This window comes from Oncorhynchus gorbuscha, linkage group LG26, assembly GCF_021184085.1.
Source record: "Oncorhynchus gorbuscha isolate QuinsamMale2020 ecotype Even-year linkage group LG26, OgorEven_v1.0, whole genome shotgun sequence".
Lineage (NCBI taxonomy): Eukaryota > Metazoa > Chordata > Actinopteri > Salmoniformes > Salmonidae > Oncorhynchus > Oncorhynchus gorbuscha.
In genome coordinates, this window is record NC_060198.1 from 12,759,738 (window position 1) to 12,787,610 (window position 27,873).

General features: G+C 42.7%; 1 protein-coding gene across 5 annotated transcripts; it reads left to right on the forward strand.

Moving 5' to 3' along the window:
* Positions 1 to 27,464, forward strand: LOC124016303. 5 transcript variants are annotated; one of them, XM_046331851.1, is made up of 6 exons: positions 21,408 to 21,667; positions 23,911 to 24,078; positions 24,920 to 24,961; positions 25,091 to 25,183; positions 25,572 to 25,907; positions 26,320 to 27,464. In XM_046331851.1, the coding sequence occupies exons 4-6, from the start codon at positions 25,102 to 25,104 to the stop codon at positions 26,697 to 26,699; spliced, it is 798 nt and encodes a 265-aa protein (XP_046187807.1). In that variant the 5' UTR covers positions 21,408 to 21,667; positions 23,911 to 24,078; positions 24,920 to 24,961; positions 25,091 to 25,101; the 3' UTR covers positions 26,700 to 27,464. The 5 variants fall into 5 exon arrangements, with proteins under 5 accessions (XP_046187806.1, XP_046187804.1, XP_046187807.1 ...); XM_046331850.1 differs by lacking the exons at positions 21,408 to 21,667; positions 24,920 to 24,961 and adding an exon at positions 1 to 21; XM_046331849.1 differs by lacking the exon at positions 24,920 to 24,961 and having other exon boundaries at positions 21,410 to 21,667.
* Positions 27,465 to 27,873: the final 409 nt, after the last annotated feature.

Below are 27,873 nucleotides of genomic sequence, written 5' to 3' on the forward strand. Positions count from 1 at the left end.
CCAGGATCCAGGCAAGACAAGGTATGTACGTGGATGGTTACTTTCAATATTAATGGTGATGATGAATTCTGAACGGTTCTAACTGTCAAGTTTAACAACAGTAAGATGACATTTATAGTTGCTGCACGGTCTTAATAGCTGGATGTCTGATTGCTAGCAAGAACCGATAATCCTCTGTGGATTCATGTCTGAGTGCTTGGGTGAGTGCTCTGTTGCGATGAGGGGAATAAGCATTGTTATGATACGGTTTTACTACAGTTATAGTTACTTGTATAATAATAATAATAATAATATATGCCATTTAGCAGACGCTTTTATCCAAAGCGACTTACAGTCATGTGTGCATACATATGTATGTCTGCACTGTAGCAAAGTGAGAGCAAGAGTATGGTTGCAAAACTCCACTTTCCCAAAATTCAGAGGTTTTCCAGAAATCCTTTTGGAAAGCTAAAAAAAATAGGCAAACCCTAAGCAACCCTAACCAGCAGTGGTGACCCGTTATTCAGGGCAGGTGTTTTTAGCTCCACATTTTTAGCAACAAAAAAAATATATATATATATATATATATATATATATATATATATATATATATATATATTATTTGTTTTTTTCTTAGGGGGCTTGCCTGTTTGCATGTTATTTTGGTATTAATACGTTTCACATTTCAGTTTGTAAACAATGTAAAAAAACAAAAAAACATTCAGTTAATAAAGCTGCATACACACATGGTCTCTTTTTTGTTTTCTTGAGTAAGGCAGCTCTAAAATGCAGGTGTTTCAGCCAAGCTCAGTGCTTTCTGTGGTGGTGGGGCGAGCCAGCAGAAAATCGGAGCGTGGCGCCGTGATTGGCTCAGTGTTCTGTCACTCATGGGCACAGTACGTCATCGCCAAGTTTATGTCCTTAGTAAGGGTAGACATCCAGAATTTCAGCCTTTTGGGTCCTGGTCATCGACCACAGATAAAATGATGTCAAATCACGTTATATCTACAGTAGCTTTGATTGGACTCAACATCTTATTTTCAAAGTCTTAGTTAGCAGTCATCATCGTGAATCAAGTTGACAATCTACTGGCAACTCCTTTTTAATCCTTGTCATATGAAGAGAAATAATGAAGAGAAATTCTAGATAAAACATATCGGTGCTCATCGGCCATTGGACATAAAGATTTCACAACAAGTTGGAAATGTTGCACCCTCGACAACCACTGTGATTATTATTTGACCCTGCTGGTCATCTATGAACATTTGAACATCTTGGCCATGTTCTGTTATAATCTCCAGCCAGAAGAGGACTGGCCACCCCTCATAACCTGGTTCCTCTCTAGGTTTCTTCCTAGGTTCCGGCCTTTCTATGGAGTTTTTCCTAGCCACCGTGTTTCTACACCTGCATTGCTTGCTGTTTGGGGTTTTAGGCTGGGTTTCTGTACAACACCTTGTGACATCAGCTGATGTAGACAGGCTTTATAAATACATTTGATTGATTGATCTATACGCCCCGTTTACTTATCCTACGGTTCTGACTTGTTGTACAGAGTACACTGTAAGAACGGCCCATGTTCTGAATTCCGTCGCTGTACATTTCAAAAGTGCTGAACAAATATTTATATTGACTAACGTTACGTCCATGGTCGCACATTAATGTCTCAATCAAAATTACGGATTGCCTCTTATGCCATAGTTTGTACAGAACATTTCAATTGTCAGTAGAAACCACATTTGTTTAAGCAAGTCAGCCATATCAGCTGTTTTTTTAAAGGCATTAAATGAGGCTGAATGAACTGTTTCTCTGCCAGACAAGGCTCTGCTGAAAGGCAGGTGTAGCAGTGGTAAGGTGTTGGGACTGCTGTTGGGACAGCTTTATGGAGGCCCTAACAGTTTGTGGGCATAGTTTGTTACCGTTATAGTGCAATTCATTTATTGTTTAGTGTGGTGTTGTTGCTTTGATGGCATGCATCCCACAAAGATTTACATGCTAAAATTTCCACTGCTAACCACCATTTGAAAATCCCCACTCCATCTCCTGCAAGGTTCAAGTTGTGTCTTTGCTGCGATTTTGCCTTTGCTGTGTTGGTGGTGTATGTTTACATGTTGTGTAGCTTCAGGCCATCATACTGAGCAAAACTGTCAAAGATGGAGGTGTTACTTTGTTGCCTTCATCTTTTGAGGTAAACTTTCCCCATAATAACTTTCCCTGGTTGCCCAACAGTGATTGAGCCCTCGGGCCATGTAAGTAATGCCATTACAAAACGGCTGCCTCAGCACCCCAGAAAACATGGCTAAATGCGGGCTAAAATATTGGCCACACGTAGGCTGCCAACATTGGGTTAATGCACTTTTTCTATTTAATAGGAATTTATTTGAATTCTTTTTTACAATTTAATTAAATGTCTGTATCAGAAACACAATTTAGTTGTTGCTATTATACGTGTATTTTTTACAAGAGAAAGTTACGTTTTTCATACGTGTCTTTACAAATAATGGGGCCAATATGTGACATTGAGATCAACATTTTAAAATGGTTTCAAACTAAAAATATATATAATTATGCACATTCCACATACAGTACCGGTCAAAAGTTTGGCCACACCTACTCATTCCCGGGTTTGTCTTTATTTTTTACTATTTTCTACATTGTAGAATAATAATGAAGACATCAAAACTATGAAATAACACGTATGGAATCATGTAGTAACCCCGAAACAGTGTTAAACCAATCAAAATATATTTTTGATTTAGATTCTTCAAAGTAGCCAACCTTTACCTTGATGACAGCTTTGCACATTCTTGGCATTCTCTCAACCAGCTTCATGAGGTAGTCACCTGGAATTAACAGCTGTGCCGCCCAACACAAAGCTCTCTCTGTTGATGAGTGTATCTCAGCTTGTTACCTACCTAGAGCTCTGTTCAGCAACAAACCTCGTTCTGACAGGGAGTCAAGCCCTGCTGGCTGCTGTTGAGCTTGTTGAAACCATTTTCTGACAGGTTGTGAAAGTCAATAACAGCATGTTAGTTTACTTTTCAGATACACACACTTTGAAGTTGTTCAAAGCAGCGCCGTCCAGAAAGATAAGTTGAGCTGACGCGTGTGCCGCATGGAACGACAGAGTGACAGAATGTTTCAGGTTTCATTTTAGCAGCATGACTCTTGATGCCTATTGAAAGGGATGTTTAGTGAACTCCACCTACTTCCTAAGAACTACAGCTAAGACAATAGTGGAACAGTTGTCGGATAAAGAGTGTTTGCTTTGGGTAGGAATGGTGTGAAAACTTCCTCTTTGCCGTTTACTTACACCAATGTAATGGACTTTGACTAAGGGTCATTGCCAGGTCAACTGACACGGTGCTTATGGTCCTACTGGTCCCTTTTTGGTAGATGTTTGTGTGTTCAAATCTAAGTTTATTGATCACATACTCAGATTTGCAGATGTTTTAGCAGGTGCAGTAAAATGCTTATGTTGCCAACTCCAATAATGCAGTAGAGTTTCTTGCAAATACAATATAAATACACAAATAATCAAACAAATCTAAACAAGCAATAGAGAGATAATCCAGAGTACACGGAACAAAAATATAAACAATGTGTGAAATGTTGGTCCCATGTTTCATGAGCTGGAAGAAAAGATCCCAGAAATGTTTCATATGCACAAAAAGCTTCCCTAAAAAGTTGTGCACAAATTTGTTTACGTCCCTTTTAGTGAGCATTTCTCCTTTGCCAAGATAATCCATCCATCTGACAGGTGTGGCATGTCAAGGAGTTGATTAAACAGCATGATAATTACACAGGTGCACCTTGTGCTGGGGACAATAAAAGGCCACTCTAAAATGTGCAGTTTATTCATAACACAATGCCACAGATGTCTCAAGTTGAGGGAGCGTGCAATTGACATGCTGACTGCAGGAATGTCCACCAGAGTTGTGCCAGAGAATTTAGTGCTAATTTCTCTACCATAAGCCGACACCAACGTCATTTTAGAGAATTTGGCAGTACGTCCTCAGGGATGAGGAGTATTTCTGTCTGTAATAAAGCCTTTTGTAGAGAAGAAAAAACGAATTCTGATTGGCTGGGCATGGTGCCCCAGTGTGTGTGAAGTAAGAAATCACATGGAAAACGTGGTAAGCAAATTAGTTTTTTTTTAACAGATTAATTTGTGTAAGATATTTCATAATTCTTGTATCTAAACCAAAGTAGATCATTTTATAGATAAGCTTCAATATGAGGTTCTAACCTAGCACGAAAGTGCATCCTTGTAACTGTGTGGTTAAAGAAGCAAAATGTTTTCCTTGGGGTAAGTTGAGCCAATGGTCGAGCCAACGGCAAGATGAGTTAAAAGTGTTTTCTTCCCAGGTGTAATGCAAGACATTATCACTGGGATAGGAGGTAACAACAGGGCCTGGCCTGTGTAACGTTTGTGTTATTGTAGCTGTTAAGCCTCTGTTAAAAGATGCTTAAAATACAACAAATATCAATTGTAATTGTGTTGAATTGTGTTTGGGAAATAAAGATAGACATGGTTTTAAAAAGGAAGTATTTAATTTAGTACATACATTTTTTGTTTAAAAAAAACATTCGTTTGGGCCAAGCTGTTTTCAAAACTAATGTTTATATGAATTCGGATTATTTCCATGGATACACAACACCTTGAAATATATGTAGAAATCTTTGTTTTCCTTGATGGAATGATGCTGAATGTAAAAATGGTGTATGTAAAAACTTTAAAAAAACTTTCCCCTATGTACAGTACTAGGTATATTAGGATGAGCTATGTTAAGAATATAGTACATGTGCATACACAGCTCCGTAAACAACAGTACATAAACAGAACGTGAGGTGACCCGCGTTCAATGAATATATACTTGGGACATTAGTCTAAAGGTGCAGGGCTGACTACCGGGCAAGTGATGGCTTTTCAACAGTTTGACTGAACAGTCCAATCCATTAGAGTGAACGAGGACATACTTTGTTGAGAAGGGTAGTGAATCAGACCGCAGCCAACAAGTTTCAACCACTTATCAACCTGTCGCGCATTTTACTTGCCTCCTTCAGAAACCAATCTAAGCTCAAAAAAAGACGTTTAAACCCCAGTGGAGTGCCGTTGTCTTCGATTAGGGCATACTTGATGTTTGTCCTGGCGTTTTCTGTTTTGTTTGCCTACGTCAGGGAGATATTCGTAGATAATAAATGACACTGCTGATGCGAGCAGCCAGCCGCTCTCCTGGGAGATGGCTTCAGTCTCAGGCCCACCAATGGTGTGGGAACATTGATGGAGCAGGGCGGCCATTTTCTCATCAGCAGCATCCCTGGGTGGAAACAGCTCATCATAATAGGATGCTCATCAATCCTGAAGGGTAATACTTGTATTAGGTGCAATGAAAGGGGCTAACGATCTGACCGACGCTTTGTTAAAAGGAATCTTGTGTGTCTCGCCGCCGTAACGAGCTACTTTGCAGTGGTGACTGGTGGAGATGATCAGAGCGGCGTGTTGGTGGAGTGAGTAGTGGTGAAAGTCATTTGCGGGTGGCTGGCTTGGGGAGTCTTTGAGGGAGGCGACACGTGGTCACTATTCAAAGTTGGTATCCAGGTTTCCAGAAAAAGTTGAAACCATTGTTTTTTTTTAGCAAAATTAGACTCGACTGTATATCAAAGAAATAAGAAAGTGTAGACCCACTACAGACACACACATTGACCAAACACCAACACCTAATTGGACTGTTTACAAAAAAGCGGTGTTTCCTGTGGTAACACAGTACTTTGATACAGAGAAGAGAGGCATTTCTGCTCCTGTCTGCTGTCATCAAAAGAGGAACCGTCTGTCTCACTAGTCCTTGGTCATGTCTACACTTGACACTTACATGTGACTTCTGCTCTCAGAATACGAAGTTCGCATTGAAAAGACTGGTCTAAACGCACAAAAGTCGTTTTGTTGTCTGATTGTAATCTGGGATGCATTGTGTACGGATTTCTCCTCCGTCTGGATGCAATAAGGCTACCAGAAGCGCATACAGTGGGCAAACGTCATCAGCACTCCTCCCACAAATCTCAGAAAAAGTGTTTTGGGGCCCGAGAGGCACCCTTTCATCATAACATTGAAGGAAATACATTCTTAGCCTGTGAGGAACATGTTTGCTGGCCTGAAATGCTAGCCGATAAGCTAATATTAAGAAAAACTAGAGTTATGCTAACCCGTTTGTAATCCCTTTAGCGTTGCTTGCTAGCTTGATACAGTAGTTAGCTGGCTAGTTAGCAACAGTAGTTAGCTGGCTAGTTAGCTACAGCCTATTTAGCCTATTCCAGTTTGTAGAATGCATACTGACATTTGAATATAGTGCGGGAAAAGGGAATCCGGACACAGTAGACACATTTAGATGTAGATGCATTCGGAATGTAATGATCAGAACTCTAATCAGAATACTAAAGCTGAATGAACGGTTAAGTCCAGACGTTTCTTTCTTATTTGAAAAAAATGAACTTCTTCTGCACTCACTCCTCCCTCTGTAGTGTAGACTCCTCCAGCTCTGAACACGTTCCCGTTCCCTCCCAGTCACCCTTTCTCCTCCCTAACAACATCTGTAGGGGTGAAATCAGAGTGTAGCGAACAGAATGCCCTGAGGAGTATCATGGAAGAGTGTTCTCTTTACTGCACCATTAGGCCATATTTTATGGGTGAGATTTATGGGTGAAATGGCAGTCATCTTCCCAGGTTAGTAATTTGTAGATTGTGTGCGATGCCAGCAAGTGTCGAAAAAGAGTGCGGGCACGGATTCAAATGACATTTGTAATTGGGAGTAACGTTTATGTCAAAAGCTCTCCTTCCTGCCAAATGTTTACTAAACCATAAGAAGATGGCTTATGAACCCGAGAGGATACATAACGTGTAGTATGTATATTGAAGAAATGGACTCGGACGGACTGTAAGATAGGAACAGGACTGTTGCTGCTACCATGGCACATCGGTCAGAATGCAAATGAAGTGTGGAGAAGGTTTAGGGGTCACACACACGGGGGGGGGGGGGGACTTGTAAGTAGGCATTGGAGGTGGGTAACAAGGATGTGGTGGTCTGGAAGAAGGACACAAAAGGGAAACATTAGGAACACAACATAAAAGGTGCAGGCATGACAAAGTAGTGCCAGGTGACGATTACAGGAAACGGGACAAACTAAGGAGGCTTCCAGGACTAAACATAAAAAGGGCATTACCATTATCAAACTGAGCACATGGCTATATAAAAGAGATAACATAGGGCAAAGTTAAGGCAGCATATGTGCATAGAATTTCCAACAACAATAACTAGGCACTTACTTAAAATGACCCATTAGTCGTGCTCAGGTAGAGGCATGCTGCTAATATGAGGGAACAGAGGAGTGAAAAAGGGAGAGGAGAGGTGATTATGGGAGTGGGAACAGGTGTGGAGGGAAGGTGCGTGGCCTGGGGTAATTGGAAGCAATTGGAGTCCATGATCCTTCACAACATACTGTATGTAAAGTAATAAAATGATCAATTAGAAAACATCCGTTTGAAATTGGCTGTTTTGACTATGGACATGTCTCCTAGCTGTGACTAAAGTTTTGTGTAGTGCTAACAGCTGATGAGGGGATGTGAACTAAAGCATTTTAGAGGAAAATACATTTCATGGCCAAGGATTCTCTTGCCGAGTTGTTATAATTATCATAATCTTATAATTGAGGAGAAATATCCACTTTAGAGCTTGGGCAATAAAAATACCACTTTCTTCTATTAGCTATGATTACGTGAAGTGGACATTGAGTGTTGCTCATCGCCCCCGGGTCAGTATTTTAGCCGTGGGAATTTGCGCTGCAATAAATCATAATATCATAAAACCACGTCCAGCGTCATCTGAACAGCATTTATATCCAGGAACGAAGCCCGAACTAGGGCTATGGCTGTGACCAATATGTATAGGTTTGTCCTGTGTGGCTCAGTTGGTAGAGCATGGAGCTTGCAACATCAGGGTTGTCGGTTTGATTCCCACAGGGGACCAGTATGAAAAGATTATGAACATTTATGAACTCACTACTTTAAGTCGCTCTGGAGAAGAGCGTCTGCTAAATTACTAAAATCTAAAATAGTGCACTACTTTTGAGAGCCCTATAGTCAAATAGGGAATTGGGTGCTATTTCCAACACACCTATGTTTGACGCAGACCAGAGGGACCAACATATCAAGCCAGCAGGTAGATTAAACAAAGTGCAGGCAAACACTATGGGCTATAATCCTCTACCTCAGCAAACACTGTCCCTGGGTTTGGGCATGGCTGTGCATCGTAGCAGGTAGCTAATGTTGTTTTTGAGCCAGATTAGCGTCCCTGATTCCAACGGAACGTGTCCCTGATCTCCGGATGGCTAATTTTCCGAGGGATAACCCTCCTTCAAACACGAGTTTAACACTGGGATCCTACATCAAAGCTTCACTGTGTGTGTGTGTGTGTGTGTGTGTGTGTGTGTGTGTGTGTGTGTGTGTGTGTGTGTGTGTGTGTGTGTGTGTGTGTGTGTGTGTGTGTGTGTGTGTCTGGGATAATATGTGCGCAAACATAGAAGCCGTTTACAATCTAGAGAGGAGACAAAGGAAAACGAGCGTCTCTGAGATGGCCTCTCCTCCATAGATTAGAGGGGATTACAACGACAGAGCTAACTCTGATTAGAGAGAAAGCGGGATGACTTCAGTGGGACGATTACAGCCTGGTTAGAATCGATGAGTCCTCCTCATATCACTTCAAGGCTGGAGAGCCGAAGTGAAGTGGTCACGATGACGCTAATAATATCGCACTTGGATTTCTCAAATCTAGTGGCAAAACGTTGAAGTGACAGTTTACTCCAACGTAAGCCCTCAAAACGTGGTCAAATGTCGAGTTGAGCCCACATCCCGGACCGTCTGTTGTGTTGGTTCCAGCTATGTTTTTCAATTCCAAATGAGTGGTGAAAGATCGGATTCGCCTTAAATCACATGAAGGTTGAGGCATGTAGCTCGTTCTACACACCAGACGCCAGGGGATGTGCACCAATATCAATATTGGACTGCTTCTGAGGTCTGAAAGAATCTCGCAAACTTTGATCTCCATGTGGACAAAATTGTGCGGAACGACACATCAGTGCATCAAAGGCACAAAATGCCAGCCACCTCTAGGTGAGAGCCACCTAGATTTCCATGAACTGTTCATGATTAGAAAATCAATAGTGGCATTTCAAATATGAGGCCTGATACCCTTAGCAATTAGTCAGCTGATGAAAGAGAGACAGCAATTGGAGCCGGTCACCTGGTCCTAGCAACATTTATTAGGCCATTTTTATTGGCATCAATCATTTCAAAGCTATATAGGCAATCCGTATAGGCAGATACGTCTCTTGGCTGCTGTGTTGGCTATGGTCCAGCTAATCATCATTGTGTGCGACTTAGGGCTTTGTTATTCCAGTGATGGTCAGTTGTAAATGGTTTGATGAAACCATAACGATGAGGCCACAGATGGCGGGGTTAACTTAATCGAGCGCCATTCAGTCTCTTTATGGTCGTACAGTGTCTGTAGCGTCGCTAACGGCCCTAGGCTAACTACTGTGACAATGCGGCTTTTATATCAATCTATATATCGCCATCCAGTTTATGACAGCGGTGTTAATTCCAATCAAAAATGTATTAAGTGGAGCGATATAACCTTCAATGACAGCTAGAGACTGTGAATGGATCAATGGTCCCATGGACAGATAACAATGGGAATTTGACAATGATTATGAATCTCTATGCATTATATATCCACAGAAGAATCAAATGTATACTGAACAAAAATAGAAATGCAATGATTTTACTGAGTTACAGTTCATATAATGAAATCCGTCAATTGAAATAAATTCCTTAGGCCCTGATCTATGGACTGGGCAGGGACACAGCCATTGGTGGGCCTTGGGAGTCAGGCCCAGCCAATCAAAAAGAGTTTCCCCCCCCCCAAAAGAGCTTTATTACAGACAGAAATGCTCCTAAATTTCATCCTCTGTCCAGGTGGCTGGTTTAAGATGATCCCGCAGGTGAAGAAGCAGGATATAGAGGTCCTGGGCTGGTGTGGTTACACGTGGTCTGCGGTTGTGAGGCTGGTTGGACGTACTGCCAAATTCTTTAAAACGATGTTGGAGGCAGCTTATGGTAGAGAAATTAACATTCAATTCACTGGCAACAGCTCTGGTGGACATTCCTGCAGTGCGCGCTAACCAAGGTTGCCAGGTGCACGGTGTTTCCTCCGACACATTGGTGCGGCTGGCTTCCGGGTTGGATGCTCGCTGTGTTAAGAAGCAGTGCGGCTTGGTTGGGTTGTGTATCGGAGGACGTCCACTTCGCTGACCTTCAACACTGAGGCCCCACACGGGTGTGTGCTAAGCCCTCACCTGTACTCCCTGTTCACCCACGACTGTGTGGCCATGCACGCCTTCAACTCAATCATCAAGTTTGCAGACGACACAACAGTAGTGAGCTTGATCACCAACGATGACGAGACAGCCTACAGGGAGGAGGTGAGGGCACCCGGAGTGTGGTGTCAGGAAAACAACCTCTCACTCAACATAAAAGAACTAAGGAGATGATCATTGACTTCAGGAAACAGCAGAGGCAGCAGCCGTCTATCCACATCGAAGGGGCAGCAGTGGAGAAGGTGAGAACGTTAAGTTCCTGTGCCTACACATCACAGACAAACTGAAATGGTCCACCCACACAGACAGTGTGGTGAAGAAGGTGCAACAGCGCCTCTTCTACCTCAGAAGGCTGAAGAAATTTGGCTTGTCACCTAAAACCCCGACAAACGTTTGCTACCTACATTGAGACCCAATCACTGGACACTTTAATAAATGGATCACTAGTCACTTTAAAAACAATGCCACTCTAAACAATGCCACTTTAATAATGTCTACATATCTTACATTACTCCTATCATATATATATATATATACTGTATTTTATACCATCTACTGCACCTTGCCTCTGCCGCTCGGCCATCGCTCATCCATATACTTATATGTACATATTCTCATTCACCCCGTTAAATGTGTATATTAGGTAGTTGTTGGGAAATTGTGAGATTACTTGTTAGATATTACTGCACTGTTAGAACTAGAAGCACACGCATTTCGCTACACTCACATATGGTTAGCAGATGTTAATGCATGTGACTAATAAACATTTTATTTGATATGCCACGCTTGTCAGGTGGAAGGATTATCTTGGCAAAGGAGAAATGTTCACTTACAGGGACGTAAACAAATTTGTGCACAACATTTTTAGAGAAATATGCTTTGTGTGTGTATGGGACATTTCTGTGATCTTTTATTTCAGCTTATGAAACACGAGACCAACATTTCTCAAGTTGCTTTGATATTTTTGTTCAGTATAATATTTAATGAAGTCTCAGGTCAACTGTAAATGACAGGGATAGACATGATTATGATACTAATTCATATAATCGAAAGACGGATGTAAGTGTAAGTTCAATAGCAAGTGACATGGATAGAACATTAAGGCTGCCCCGTTTTCCAGTTGGCCTCTCCTGTCTAATTGTCTTCACTGGGCTTTCACTGTTCAGGTTAACACCAACTCTTAGTGTCCCCTTCTCCTCTGTCAGGAGAGACCGATATCATAAATATCTCTTTTACACCCATTCAGGGATTCAGCCCCCCCCCTTCCCTCCTTGATGGAATGTTGAGTAGATGGCATTTTAGATTAAATAAGAACTTCACTAGGTCTTGAAAACAGATCAAAACAAAGAGCCCAATCTTAACCTATGGACATTTGGCATCAAAAGAGAAACAACACCGAGAGGGTTTATGGTCCAAACAACCTCACAAAGCCTTTACAACTTCTGACAAAGATTGCATAATGCAGAAGTACATTGACCCATACTACCATTTTACCACTCCACTTTAATAACAAGGGAAAGATAGTCCTGCTGTTATACAGTACAGAATGATTGTGGCATTTCTATCTGACATGACAGAAATAACACAAGTCCTATACGTTTAATGAGATTATGTCCATTCAAGCATGGCCATCAAGTGACAGTCAAATGAGAGGGAGCTCAGGCAAAAATCACACTATTCCCTCTTCTACTCAACCCCCCTCTATGTCTGATCTGATTGCAGGTGCCTGTCCGCAGTCTCCGTGTGATCTCTGTCTTTATGCACTGTGTTACAGGCGCTGGGCTGCCATTACGATAAGGAGCGGCAGGATGGCTCGTAAAGCGGATTCATGACCGTCGCAATCAGAGGTTAGCGTGTCCTCAAAGTTTAGGGGCTTAGAGACGGAGGGGCCTAAAGTTAGGGCCGATTGTCCCTTGGGGTCTTATGTGGTCGGCAAACGCATTAGTGATCCATACAAGCCCTAGAGGCCGAGTCCATTAGACCTGTGTCGCTAATGTATTTGTGTCCCTAGCTGGAGTTAACAAATGCCAAATCTGTCATTTCTCAGTGAAGGGTGTGTGCGTGCATGCACAGAATGTACAGTATGTGCTTCTACGTACAGTGTGTGTCTCTGTGTTTGCCTGCATGTACGCACACACACACACACACACACACACACACACACACACACACACACTTGTCTCCACAACCTCGGTCCCTACTCTCTAGGGAATAAGATATGGGCGTCAGGAGATTTATATTATTAATCAGGTTTACTTCAAAGAGATTATTATCCTCTCAATGAAGGTATACAGTGCTTGCAGAAAGTATTCACACACTGACTTATTTCACATTTTGTTGTGTTACAGCCTGAATTGAAGATGTATTCAATTGAGAAGTTGTGTCACTGCCCTACACACAACACCACATAATGTCAAAGCGGAGTTATTAAAAAAAAATTATAATTAAAAAATGTATTCTACCCCTTTGTTATTGCAAGCATAAATAAGTTCTGTTGTAAAAATGTGCTTAACAAGTCACATTATACACTACATTGACTCACTCTGTGTGCAATAATGGTGTTTAACATGATTTTTGAAGGACTACCTAATCTTTGTACCCCACACATGCAATTATCTGTAATGTCCCTCAGTCGAGCTGTGAATTTCAAACAGATTCAACCACAAAGACCGGGGATGTTTTCCAATGCCTTGCAAAGAAGAGCGCCTATTGGTAGATGGAAGCATGGTGAAGTTACTAATTACACTTTGGATGGTGTCTCAATACACCTGGTCACAACAAAGACACAGGCGTCCTTCCTAACTTAGTTACCGGAGAGGAAGGAAACTGCTAGGGAGTATTTTAAGGGAAAAATAAAGGAATCTTAGAGGAATCCCTGGCTCAGTCTGTTTTACAACAGACACTGAGAGACAAATTCACTTTCAGCAGGACAATAACCTGTTTTGATTTAAATTGGGGTGAATCGACTTGAAAATGGCTATCTAGCAATGATCACCAACCAACCTGACAGAGCTTATTATATTATTATTTATTTTTTTACAATAGCCCAGAAAGACTCACAGCTGTAGTCACTGTCAAAGTTGATTCTACATTTTTTGTCAACATTTGTTGACTCAGGGGTGTGAATACTTATGGAAATGAGATATTTCATTGCCAATAAAATTGCGAACATTTATAAAAACATGTTTTCAGTGTGTCATTAATATATGCCATTTAGCAGACGCTTTTATCCAAAGCGACTTACAGTCATGTGTGCATACATTCTACGTATGGGTGGTCCCGGGAACTGAACCCACTACCCTGGCGTTACAAGCGCCATGCTCTACCAACTGAGCTACAGAAGGATGGGGCATTGTGGGGCATTGTGTGTAGATGTGTACGATTTTTTAAAAACAATTTTGAATTCAGGCTGTAAAACAACAAAATGTGGAATAAGTCAAGGGGTATGAATCCTTTTGAAGGCACTGTATATGAATGGACAAAGCCGTGATACCATTCATTCCTATGTGAAGATTCAATAGTGCATTGAAGACAAATTAAGTCGCTTAAAGGTGAACTGCACGTACCTATTATGAATGTGTTTCTTCCTCATTAAGAAATGCAGTGGCCATTACTGAAGCCCAAATGAGAGTTGTCTTTAGGGTGTAGTTTAATGTGGGTGGTTATTGTCTTTATTTATTGTCCATTCAATCACAACAAACAAACAAAGGCAGTAGTGAGAAACGTAGTGACAGCGAGGTAAGCAAAGCTAGCTTTGCTATGGAGAGAAGTTTTGAAGTTGAGGACGTGTTCCCCCCTGACTGACTCACCATCTCAAGATGATCTGCTAATTCAGTTATATACAGTATGTAGACTAAAGCCTTCGCAGACCTTGTGCTTAACCAACCTGACAGCAGCTAGCTAGCTAGCATAGCTTGGGATAGCTGAAGCTGGCTAGCCTATCTAGCTAGCTGATATTTCTGTCAAATCACAGTTATGCCAAGGTGGCAAGAAGTACAAGTGTCTGGAATGTATTTCATGAGACCCTCGTTATACAACACCTTACTACGAAAGTAACTTGCAACTTGAAGTTATATTATGTAATGTAAAGACATGTTACCGTGGAAATTATATCAACAGCTGCGAGTTGAATGCCCAGTCTTCAGTCAGCACAGCTTTCAACATAACTGGCTAGTTTTGTCTCGTCTTGAACTCAAGGTCCTTCTGTAGCTCAGTTGGTAGAGCATGGCGCTTGTAACGCCAGGGTAGTGGGTTTGATCCCCGGGACCACCCATACGTAGAATGTATGCACACATGACTGTAAGTCGCTTTGGATAAAAGCGTCTGCTAAATGGCATATATTATATTATATCCCTAAAGGTCTAGACTTTATGTGGACATTGCACAAACATGGCTAGCTTGAATGTAACTACATTTATCAACAACAACAACAATTGATGGGCGTGTTTGTGTTACAAAGACAGCCTATTTACAGCAGAAAATGTTTCATCATATTGATTTGCTTATAAAGACAGTACGCCTACACTTTACCTCACAAAGGAAAATGAGTTGTGTGTAGAGTACAACCACAGATAGAACAAGGAGCATAAAAACATTTGGTAGAGCTTCAGCTGTTCCAGAACTAGCATGGCATTCTATACTATGTCTATGGTCTATTCGAAGGATTTGTCTGTCTAACCACACACGTACATGCACTGCTCTCTGGGTGAGGTTCTGTCTTGAAGTCTCCAGCGGGTGAGGAAGTCCCCTTCATCTATGTGATGTATTACAGGTTACGGACAGGTGCAGCCAGGTGGCAGGAGGGGTGCAGTGCCCGAGACTACATTCTTGATATGGCATAGTTTGCCACAACGCATGGGTTCAGCAGGCAGAGTTCAATAACCCCCCTGTATCTACTGACCTAGCTTCCTCCAGGAGGAAGCTTTGAATCGGTCAGTGGATACAGAGTAACATGAGAAGAGTCCAATTGCTGAACTTCTGTCGATATTCTAAGCAAAGTGTCCTGATAACTTTCAAGTTCAAGTGTAGAATAAACCGCCTAATACTGTAGAAGCAGTGTCCTGCTAATATAACGATGTGCAAATTTGACACTTGTCTTTCATCTTCTATTGTCATTCCCAGCCGATATAGATACTGTACTTCTCAGCATTTTGTCTGGTGGTACATGTTAGTCATCATCCCTTTGTATAGTGTCCCATATAAGACAGTTCCACCCCATTATATTCAATAATAACTAAATGCGATGACAAGTAATAGATGTGTCTTGTATAATTGTAATGCTGAGTGCAAGGTCTCTCCCAGTTCAGACATCTGTATCAATCTGTCTTTAAGTCGGGGGACTCCATGACAAACCGTCTCTCTTGTCGGTCTTCATCGGTAGCAAAGCAAGGTAAGGTTGATACACACAGCACTACGTTATCAATGGCTGTTAGGCGAATTCCAAGGCAAGACAAGTGATTTTATTGTGACGTATAGCCAGATCAAATGTGATCAACCTGAAGTGGGACTGGTGCCTGGCCACGTACTGCCTCAGCCTTCTGCTCCTGATATGGTAAGGGGGTTCCCACGACACTGCTGAACAACAAATTCACCAGGTTTTGTAAGTAGACTTTGAATTAAATTAAATATCAACAGTCAATAGACATAGAGCGAGAAAAACACATTTTCTCTAGTTTGGAAGTAATAATATTAAGAGTGACTGTAAGCACAGAATAGATTCAGGCCAGTGACGCTGATGCCGTTACTATGCAACCAGCTGTGGCAGGTACCATCCTTCATTTATCTTTGCGCTAGAAAATACACAATAGAATTTCCTGAGAACAGGCATGTTGTTTTAGCACTAGTAGTAAACGAAACCCCTGAATACTGGCTAGCTGGTTCTAACCTAGCCCTTGATCATGACTCCCAGTTGTATTACAGTAAAGGCAGAATGCTGACAGAGTCTGAGTTATCGAGAACAAGTGCTAACTCAAACAACATGCCTGTTCTCATAAAAAGCTACCTAACTTGCAAATCCAGGTTAGTTATCAATATCTTTGTCCGAGTTTAAATTAATTGGCTAGCTAGATACCTAGCAGGGATCTTCTTAGCTAGCCCGTTTGAGTTGAAACATTATCGATAGCAAGCTGGCTAATGTTACATCCTATCAAACCTTATTGTCAGGCACAACGTTATCTATGCAAATCTTCCTCTCTATGACATTACATCACATTACACATTAGGGAGGGACTATGTATTTAGCTAGATCACAGTATCATAGCTATCTAGCTAGCTACTCACCAGACACAGCCATAGTGTCGTACGTTTGTTGTATGTAATACATTCCTTGCCATCTTGCGAAACATTGTTGAACATGTTAGAAGTTTGCACCAACTTTATGGAAGCCAATTTTCACTATGCTGAGCAAGTGTCCATGAGTGGCAGGCTTGACAACATGTTCACAACACATGGCAGCTGGGGGCGGACCACACCTTGTTGTCTCTTTGCAAATTGGACATCATTAGCAAAAGTGGGCATGTATATGTAAATAATCCATACCCAACCCATACTACTCATGACGCCCTCACTTCCAAATCTCGTTTTGGATGAGGCTGACTTTATGACAAGAATTATCTTATTTACATTTTGTAGTCAATTTTGACACTATAATTACATTTTGTAGTCAATTTTGACACTATAATTAATATTTCTGACTCATATCGATGCTGCACAGGCCATTTATAAACAGTGAAGTTTGTTATAGGAGGCAGTTCCCCTTTATTAAGATGGCGTCTCATGGAGATATAACATGCGCAATTTGAGCTAGTCCAGGAAGTGACGTTTCAGGCTAGCTCAGTGCTGCCCCCTCATTGCGTAACTGAAGTTGAAGGCCGACAGGGGCACTGCAGGCTGCCATTAGTTACTCAATTATTCTTATAACTTCTTTTGTGTGTGATTTTAAAATAATCAGTTCAATGACATACATCTGGTATATTAGAAGCAGTTTTTGGTGCCACGATTGTCTTTGATTTTGTATTTTATTTACACAAAGATTTATCATGAAGATTGGCATTTTTCCATTCACTATAATGGGGGATCCTGTTTTCTGCAAACAATGCCTGCAGTACCACAGTCGGCCTAGAATTTCCGTGGCGTCAATGAGAAGTGGCAGAGGGCAAATCAAGCTCCATACAGCATCACCGTGAACCACTCAACTTTTGTAACAATGCAGAGGGCTCTGTATAGCTCCGCATTGACATGATTGGTTGACGGTAGGTGGGGGCGTCCCCCCAAATGTCCCCTCATTCTTTCATTTGAATACAGTACAACTCATTTCCTTTAAATTAGCTTTCTTCTTTGAAGGGTTGTTTTCACACTTTTGTTTGAGTTGTTTGATGTTTGAAATCAACTCTTTCGTGATAAAAAAAGGTCTAAAAACAATCCTGAGTACAGTAACCTGCTGAGGAACTACTTTGTAAAGGGGCATACAGGACAAAATGCATATCAAGGACAAATGGTGAGAGGCACAACCAACTCTTTATTGACCTACCACTCACTCCGTCGCTTCTCCATGAACCAACAACAAAAAGTCCACTTTCCTTTCTTGAAGTTTTCCAGGCTTGAGGGGGTAGGAAATGTGGTGGGTGTTGGTCAACGTTCCATCTCATTTCAAAGATGCCCTTGTGCCCCCGAAGTGGACAAAGCGCCGAGAAAAGCTCCATGGGCAGATGGAATGGAGAGGGAGAACAGTTACTCGCTTGCCCTTTAGTTAATGGACCAGGCCTAAAAGCTCCTTCTCCATTCAGCCGCTCAGAGGCAGCCAGAGTACAGAGGTCAGGCAGCCATGCAGGTCCCATGTAACAGCTCTCTGGCTGTGTAAGCTAACCATCCTACTGTATTATTGCTTTGTCCAGTCCTGAGAGAGAGAGAGAGAGAGAGAGAGAGAGAGAGAGAGAGAGAGAGAGAGAGGGACAGACATTAGAAGACCACTTAAAAAATTCAGCCAGAAAAAAATGACCAAAAGCTCATTCATTGACCTGTCACTGCTCAGAGGAGCCGAGTTGGTCTGGTTTAAGAACAAAACTGTAGTTACACAGAGTTTGGAAAACTGTCCTCCAAACTATTGGTGACAACTTGGTGCCCATCAGAATTGTACATCTCAAACCAAGTTAGCTGAACTTTGCAGAAGATTTGTATAGCTTTGGCTTTAGTCGTAATAGTCAGGGCCTAAGGAGTTGAATGACGATTGGTACTTTGGAGTGTACTTTTGACTTTGTCCCTCAGCACTCTGGCTCATGATATATGGGAGAAGTGTGATTCATACAGTAAGCTGACCTAGTACAAGCTTAAAACAGCCAGACAGGGATATGTCCAAAATGCCAAAAGGGGAGAAGGATGAGGCGGAAGGGCATAAAGTATGCGCTTGGTACCGATAGGCCGCTGTCGCCTCTGGTCTAGGATTACCACGGAAATGCGATCGTAAATCCACCTGACTAATCACCATGACGACGACCCAGAGTGCAGGAACTCAATCCACAGCCTCTCTCCCAGTGTGGAATTAGTGTCAACTTTCGAAAAAGTTAACTTAACGACTTTATGAACTACCTCGGCAAAGTCGCATATGTCACCCACATTAGAGCTGGATCATTTTAGACACCATTATGGGGACAAAAACTCTGCGTTTTGGGGGTAATCTGGCCCAACAGAAATTAAGTATCGGATGAGTGTCGACAAGCTGTGAAAATAAACTGTAACTCAGTGTGTCGTGCCAGGGCGAGAGACAGAGATAGAGAGTCACCACGTTCTGTCATTTGCAGGGAAACGATTGTCTGAATGTGTGAAATGCAGTGTGGCGTCGTTGGCAAAGGTTTCCCGTTGACGGTGGCAACAACACTTATTATTAGACTTCCTGTTTTATTCAAAGTTGCTCTTAGCACATTGCTTGTTTCCTATCACATAAGGTTGCCATGCTGGTGGCAGACCAAACAATGGAGCATTAAAATGAAGATGCACTGAGGAATATACACACTTATCAGAGGAGAGGCATCCAAGCAGCACGTTGCTATATCAAAAAGGCCTAGTGTGGGGTACAGCACAAAAGGTCAGAGCACGGCAGAAAATATCTTCGTCTCACGCTACCACCGTGTTCAATCTCAAATGTAAGCGTGGTAGTGGGCTGGTGATGAAGCAGAGAAGAGGCTCTCTGTTCTGCAGCGGTGTATTGTATTGTTTTGGTGGAGATGTAGCCTCCATGTTATTAAAGCCTGCAGCGTGTTCTATATCTTCATTGTTGGCAGCTACTGCAGTGCTGATGTGGGAGGAGAACTGATGCCCCTAGAGCGGAGACAGTAAGCCTGAACACCCACACACAGTAGACACATCCAAACACATGCGCACGAGAGTACACCATACGTAGTACATACACAGACAGAAGAACTGCCACACACACACACACACACACATATATATACAAAGTAGACATACATCCAAACACACACACGCGCAAGAGTACACCATACGCAGTACATACACAGACAGAAGAACTGCCACACACACACACACATATACAAAGTAGACTTACATCCAAACACACACACACGCGCGCAAGAGTACACCATACGCAGTACATACACAGACAGAAGAACTACCACACACACACACACAAGTCCAACAGAGAGGTCAGCCCTGTGGGTCAGACATCAGTGAGCTCTGCCAGGCTCCTCTCTCTTTGCCGTTGTCTCCCATCCTGGGGGGGTGTTCCACTAGAGGTCACCCACCACTGAGGGGTCAAGGTATAGTCAGAATTCAACCTGCATATTGAGTTGCCTCACACCCACAACACTCAAGGAACCTGTTTCCTCAGAGTAGAACGGTTACAGCTTAAATACAAACTCGGAGCAGGAGAAAGGCTTGTCAGGTACAGTGGTTAGTGATTTACTCAGTTTACAGAGTGCAAAACGCCCATGGACAGTCTGACAGGCACTTTGGAGGAGAGGGTGATCGTTTTTTTTTTAACTCAGGAAACAAAGTGGCATGAACACTCGCTAATGAAATCTCATCTGCCTAGCTGTGTGATAAAAGATGATTCAAGCTAAAAGGGTTCAAATGTGTTTTTGCAAACTCTCGAAAAACTTTTAGAACACACAATCTCAAAAGGTCCTGTTACTGCAGGATCATTTGCAGAACATCTGTGTTTTCACCCTTGTTCTACAACATTAATACATGTATGAGTTACTTGAATATTGTGGCTGTAAAGATTCAGTCAAAACACCGTCATAAACTTTTTGCCAGGATTTGGCTAGGGTTGTTCCGGTTTTGGTCACTAGATGACCCCATTGTGCTTTTTGACCCTTTTGTTTTCCCTTGTTCCCAGTTATTATTTGCACCTGTGCCTCGTTTCCCTTGATTGTATTTAAACCCTTAGTTTTCCTCAGTTCTTTGCGCTGTGTTTGAATGTTAGCACCCAGCCCCGGTGATGCTGTGAACATTTGTTGCTCCAGTTGTGGTACTCTGTTTTTGTTCTTGTTTATTTATTTTTGATTATCTTTTGAGGCTTTTCTTCTGCTGTACCTACCACCTTGTGGATTTACCTTTTTTGACTTGGAGGATTACCTTTGTTCTCTTGGAATTACTTTTGATGGTGTGGATTTATCTTTGCCTGAAGAACTTTCCTTTTTACTTTATTAAAACACCGTCTCAAGTACTGCTGTGTCTGCCTCATCTTCTGGGTCCTGCCGACTAATAAGTGACTGTTTCTCACACCGGAGACCCCGAGTTCGTAACCGGGTCCTGACACTTATTACCAAGTATACAGAAACATTCTATCCATTTGACCACGTCTAAGCGATGACATTAAAAAAAGTGAATACTGAAACCTATCAAGTGAAATCACTTCCTTCCCATGAATGAGCCTGTCACGTGAGTGGGAGTGATATCTGCAACAACACTCTCACCCCTTCCTGTTGGCACCCAATCAGAGCAACAGCTCCCATTACAACTTCAATTCCATATGCTACTTTCTCTTGATTTAGCATTAACTTATCGAACTCTCTGTTACACACACGTTCTCTCACTCTTTCAGAAGAGCAGCAAGAGGTCGTTATGAGACACACCCTTCTCAGAGATAAGTACAGCAGCCGCACAAAGCCTCCTTACTTAATCATTAACGACCTTGGTATGTAAAGAACCCTACAAGGAAATGAGAGGACTAATTTTAGCAGGGGCTCAGACGGTATCAGACAGAGTTACTCAAAGAAGCAAGGGACAAGCACGTCTTCATATTGGGGTGAGTCAAGTTTGCTACTGTGTCTGTCAGACCTATGTCACCAGCAATAACGTATCTAGCTGTACTTTTAATGGCCCAGTGCAGTCAAAAACTTGATTGTCCTGTGTTTTATATAGACTGAGTGTACGAAACACCTGCTCTTTCCATGACAAACTGACCAGGTGAAAGCTATGATCCCTTCCTGATGTCACTTGTTAATTAAATCCACTTCAAATCAGTGTAGATGAAGGGGAGGAGACAGGTTAAATAAGGATTTTTAAGCCTTGAGACAATTGAGACATGGATTGTGTATATGTACCATTCAGAGAGTAAATGGCCAAGACAAAAGATTTAAGTGCCTTTGAACAGGGTAGGTGGCAAGCACACCGCTTTGTGTCAAGAACTGCAACGCCGCTGGGATTTTCCCGCTCAACAGTTTCACGGTCTACCACCCAAAGGACATCCAGCCAACTTGTCAAAACTATGGAGTGGGATGGAGTTTTGGCCTTTCCATGGTGACATCAATATGTGGTAAATTAGTTAATAGACCAATAAGAAAGACTGTTCCAAACCTCTGTCAATAACAGCTAGTTTTCAGTTTCCCACTCAGAACACTCCCAGACAGTCACAGGCAAAATTCTTGCTTGAGAAATTGTTCTTTGCTAAGAAGCTATTTTTGTTTATTGCTTTGAACTGAACAAATTGGACGGATACATTTTACATAAAGTATTTCATGGAAATGATAAATGAGCCCCATTGAGCACAAATTAAGGCCAGTCTACACACCACATGAGGAACAGAGTTTTACTGTGTGTGTGTTGCAAATGTATTTCTTGCACTTGATGCATATGTACTGTGTCTTCCTGTCCTTCTTGGGTCCATACACATTATAGCACTTCTTCTTGTTGCTACATGCTGCAATCTAGAATGATAAACACTTAGTTCAGGAATTTTGCAAACATCTCACTCACATATAGTTGCAGCAGGCCAAGTCAGACAAACCGAGTCAGACACACACACACATGCAACAACATCACTCACCGTAACCTCGGGTATTGGAGTTGTTGGTTCTGTGGGTCGGGTGGATCGGGCATCAGCATCCTCCTCCTGAATCTTCCTCACGATGGCTGCATAAGCTGGGGTCCTTGGGATATGTTGCCTCCTCTGGATTTGCGGTCTTACCAATGCCTTTCCCTTACTCTTCGAGAAAGAGCCGTCTCTGCAGATTCCCTCTGTTCCAATCTGGGATTAACGCGATCCAGATGACAAAGGCTTTGTATGCCGAGATGTTGAAGAATATTACAAGTGTCCAGCATAGGGTTCTTCTTTTTCAGCTGTGGCCACAGATTCTCCCATCCCTATGCAGCGTACTCATGAGTACCAGATTTTTGCCTTTCTTTGTCACATAGGACACTAGGGACGTGTCGGCCGTGAACACAAACTTAGAGGAATTGATAGGACTGCTCCATGTATTAAACAGCTGAGGTGGGAGCTCTGGCTTGTTTTTTTCGTATTGTTCCTACCATCGCACGCTACCTCTTGAAGCTCCTGTCCCAGCTTGTGCAAAGTAAAAAAGTTATCGCATGTGATGTTGTGGCCCGCATCCCTTGGTTCTTCTCAGGGGCTCCTCCATCTGGCTTCCCTGTATAGACTTGCAAGTTCCACGCATATGATGAAGCAGCATCACAGGCAGCCCAGATCTTGATTCCATATTTTGGGGGTTTAGGCGGTGTGTACTGCCTGAAGGGCAGTAACGTTGGGCCCAGGGTTGTAAAACAGGGGAAGGCGGTCCACCCACTTGTCCCACACTGACCTGATTACAGCTAGCTTTTCTCTCTGCCGCCAGAGCTGGTCTGGTGTCTCAGTTATCAAAGCAGATAATCCTGGAATTAATGTGGAAGTTCTCCGGAGACGTTGTTGCACGGAAAAGTTCTCCGGCAGTTTCTGCATCCCGCAGGGATTCTGTGGATTCCCCACTGGATCTGAAAACACCAGCAACGTTAAGAAACTCAGAGTATGCATGTAAATTAGTTTGGTTCATCCTCCATCTCTCTCCAAAAACACGCCTTCCCTTCAAATGAGTGCAGTCCAGAATGATTTCCTGGATGGTGTCTGGGATGAACAGTTCAAAAGAAGACTATGTCCTGTACATGAGTAACCGCCATCTGTGTCGGCCCTGGTCGCATCCATTTGCAGCCGTGCGGGGTGGCTCATTCCTTGGGCAAGAAGAGCATCCAATTTCATCCATATTTCTCCTCCTGCAGGCTGCTGATGAGCTGGTTGCTGACGGGCTGGTCCTGGGGCTGGCTGAGGGTCAATCTCATCCTCCTCTTCCAACTCACTGTCAGATTCCGAAGTGAATTCTTCATCTTCCAAAGTGGAAGACGGTCCTTCCACACTAGCTTCTCTCTCTGCCATACTGATTGATTGTGGTAAGGAGCCCCACATGCAAAGCTATTCATTTGTGTCCCTTCCCCAATTTGCACCTGGCTGGGGTAGATTGTGGGAAAATACTGCATTTTTACAATGTAATGAAATGTATTGTAATAGCACTGTGCATGTTCCCACAAGACATTGTAGTTGCACACGCTATACAAAGGGTGTGAGACAAGTGGGAGACAGCACCAATAACCTATCTGTCTCCCTGCCTATGTTGAAACAGCAGGCCCAGGGAGGAGGAAGACCGAGTGAAGGCACACATTATTTTTTTCTTACATGTTTTCACCTACACGCACTTTTATTAACCCTCGGGTCCAGTGGTCCCAAACACCACATATGTAATATACACTGCCAGTCAAAAGTTTGGACACACCCTACTCATTCCAGGGTTTCTTTTTTTGTTGTTGCTATTTTCTACATTGTAATAATAGTGAAGACATTAAAACGATGAAATAACACACATGGAATCATGTAGTAGTCAAAAAAAAGTGTTAAACAAATCAAAACAGATTTTATATTTGAGATTCTTCAAAGTAGCCACCCTTTGCCGTGACGACAGCTTAGTAGACATTGAAAATGGGTCCCACAGACCCGAGCGATACTGAGATAAACATGGGCTGCATTGGACCTTTAAGGAAAAACTATCGGTCTGTGAAGCAAAATATTACACAGTGCACTCCGCTTATAAGAACGATTTAAGACTCCAACGATTTAAGACTCCGTAGGACAGAAACGTTCTGATACAATGTACAGGTATTGGATCTTAATTTGAACCAGTTTGCTACAGCAGGAAAATGATCAAATACACTATGTTTTTCATTTCTTGCAATGCAGGAAAGTTCTCCTGCAACAGGATCCTACATCTGTACGTCTCTTGTAAGGATCAATCAGTTAAATGAATAAGTGCACTGTGTTTGCAACAGGTGAAGGTGAATATCAGGTAGACTGGGTGAGAGTGACATACTAGTGTAACATGACCAATGTGTAACTTGTGTGCCTCTATAGGAGATCAAGTCATGAGAAAGATGAAGATGAACCTGCTCACCCAGCAAACGGTGATGCTTTGGCTCTCTGTTGCTCGCACACTCACAACAGCAGGTAAGCAAATCAAGTTGAAACCTGACTATTTCATAGGCACCCTGGTCCTCGAGTACCCCCAACAGTACACATTCTCATTGTAGCCCTGGACCAGCACAACCAGTCAATCAACAAGTTATCTTTACAAGCTGAAGTTTGTGACTTGCGGTACTAATACACAGCTGACCATAACTACACAGTTTCTGAAATTATATACTGTAGATGATTTGTATTTCATGTGGATGGGTCTTTGGTACTTACCAATACAACAATGTAGCTTGGGCCCCCACACTAGTGGGCTCATAACACAAAATGGAATGGCTCGAGTCCGGAACGAGCGTTAGTTGAGCACAGTCATTCCAAGAGAGCTAAGTGAAGAAACTAACTCCAATATCTCCTTAATCCACAGAGCTGGTGAAGCTAAGCACTGTTGACTCTGTCGTTGTGCCATGTCACCAGCGTGTAACCCTCCGATGTGACATCACCACCTTCCAGGAGGGGCTGTCGATCAAACATCTGGCCTGGGTCCGTCAGGACGGCAAGCACCTGTGTGACGTTAACGGCACTGGAGTGACCGGGTCCCACTCAGGGAGCACACCTAGTACCATGGAGTGTAGTTATACCCCACAGACACAGCTGACCCTGACGCTGCTGCAGGTACAGCCACTGGAGCGGGGAAAGTACTTGTGCAAGCTACGCTCCAATCACGGAGTAAAGGAGGCCACTACAACGGTGGAGCTGCAAGGCGAGTGTCCTAGCCCATTCTCACTCGTGTAATACTGTCATAACCTAGACATCTGTCATGCATGTAGTCCAATGCCATTGACCAGAGGATGGTGGGAGGAGCTATAGGAAGACTGGCTCATTGTAATGGCTGGAATGGGATAAATGGAACGGTAGTCATTGTTTGATTCTGTTCCATTAATTCCATTCCAGCCATTGCGTTACAATGAGCCAGTCCTCCTATAGTGGACATAGCTAATGGACATTGCCTGACCACCAGGAAGTACAAGGGAGTTTACTGTGCCTCAACTGAGCAATATGTATGACTAATGGTGTCAGGGGGCTTACGGAACTGTATTGCACCATTTCAAGAACTCTCCAACCTCATCCATATTCTTTGTGTTTCCATTTTTTAAAAATCTGTTTCCATTCAGAGTGCTACAGGAAGGCCCAGCCCAGTGTCAGTGATGAGGGCCCAACCTGCACCTTCACTGGGGTCTACCCTGATGGAGAGGTGCACTGGTTCCAGGGACCCAACAACGTGACTGGGGACTCTACAATCAACACTAAACAAGTGGAAGATGGAGCGTCATTGACTATAACTAGTTCCCTGAAAAGAAAGACTGTCTCTGGGGAAGGGGCCTACAACTGCTCCCTGTGGATCCCTAGTACTGGAGCCTACCTGACCAGCAGCTTAGTGGTACCAGAGCATAGTAAAGCCAAGGTTGTGCAGCCCAATGCCAGTGGGGCAGGGTCCATTGGTCCTTTGTGGAAACCTTTTCTATTCCTCCTGAGTACTCTCTTCCTGGTGTGATGTCTTGAAAACAAACATTGACAAGCAAGTGGATCATTTAATAAGAATATGGAAGAGCCATTGTGTGAGGTTCGTTTCATGGTCCAAAGGTTTCCTTGGCTGCGTAGAACAAGGAAATGATAACCTGAGGCTGGTAACCTGGTGCAAATCAACCTATTGTGAACGCACCCTTGTTGGTCTGCCAGTGCCAGATGTTAATTAGATTGTTAATTAAAAACAGCAAACGGCAGTAGAAACAATAACAAAGCTTACTTCCTTCCTGTTTCGGTGAAACGCTGAGGGATGGGGCCGGAGAAATGTAACCACTCTCAAATTCATAGACAGTGCTTTGGATGCATGGCCTGACCATCGATGATATCAAAATAATTAGTTTTAACAATGTTTTGAGGCTATATAGTGTTTTATTAAATTGGAGTTAAACAAGCTTCTGATGGGGTAAGACAGTTGCACTAAGCTCATGAGGCATTTATAAGTTATATTCTTCAAGAATGAATGTGTACATGTATAAAAAATGTAAAATGATGTAACAACTACTGATTGTCCCTTTAAGGGCGTGACCTTTTGTAGAAAAGCATTCCTATTTGCGTTAATCAGAGAGATCCCCTTACTGTTCGTGTTTTGGGGGGGACAGGAGTGGTGGTTTAATTGGGTTGATTTTCTACGTTTGATTGAATGTGAGTTGTGCGAGAAACTTATTGTTAGTAATGATGTCTGTGAGGTGATATTCCTGCTTAGGATGGATGTAAATAAATGGCTGTGTCCTGATTATTGTCTGAGTCCCATGCTCCACTCCTTGATACAAAGAACCGGTGTATTTTAGATTTAGTCCTGAGGACCTCCTCTCGCCAATAACAAAAAAAGTGATGTAGGACTGCTACAGGAATTGAACATTTGTGTAAACTCTCCCGCACTACATGTGGCGTTGTCCGGTATCCCTGGTTGGGAGGTGTTACATCTCGGCGGATAGTCTGCAGCGATGGACATGGCTCTACCTGTTCAGCGGTTGCGCTGTTACAATGTGCCGTTTCTCTTTTGTGTATCCCCTGTGTTCTGTTGGCAAGGAGGTCCCAGGTTCTCAGCCGTTGCTGGAGTGCAAGAGCCCAAGATGGTTCCGACCATCGCACGTTAAGTAGACATTTTAGAATGTTTGGGTATTACTGCTTTTAAAACGTTA

What these genes read in the sequence shown, in the direction of transcription:
- LOC124016303 (XM_046331848.1), top strand. An exon ending in TCGCACACTCACAACAGCAG is followed by an intron (nt 25,184 to 25,571) that starts GTAAGCAAATCA and finishes CTTAATCCACAG; the next exon opens with AGCTGGTGAAGCTAAGCACT. An exon ending in TACAACGGTGGAGCTGCAAG is followed by an intron (nt 25,908 to 26,319) that starts GCGAGTGTCCTA and finishes GTTTCCATTCAG; the next exon opens with AGTGCTACAGGAAGGCCCAG.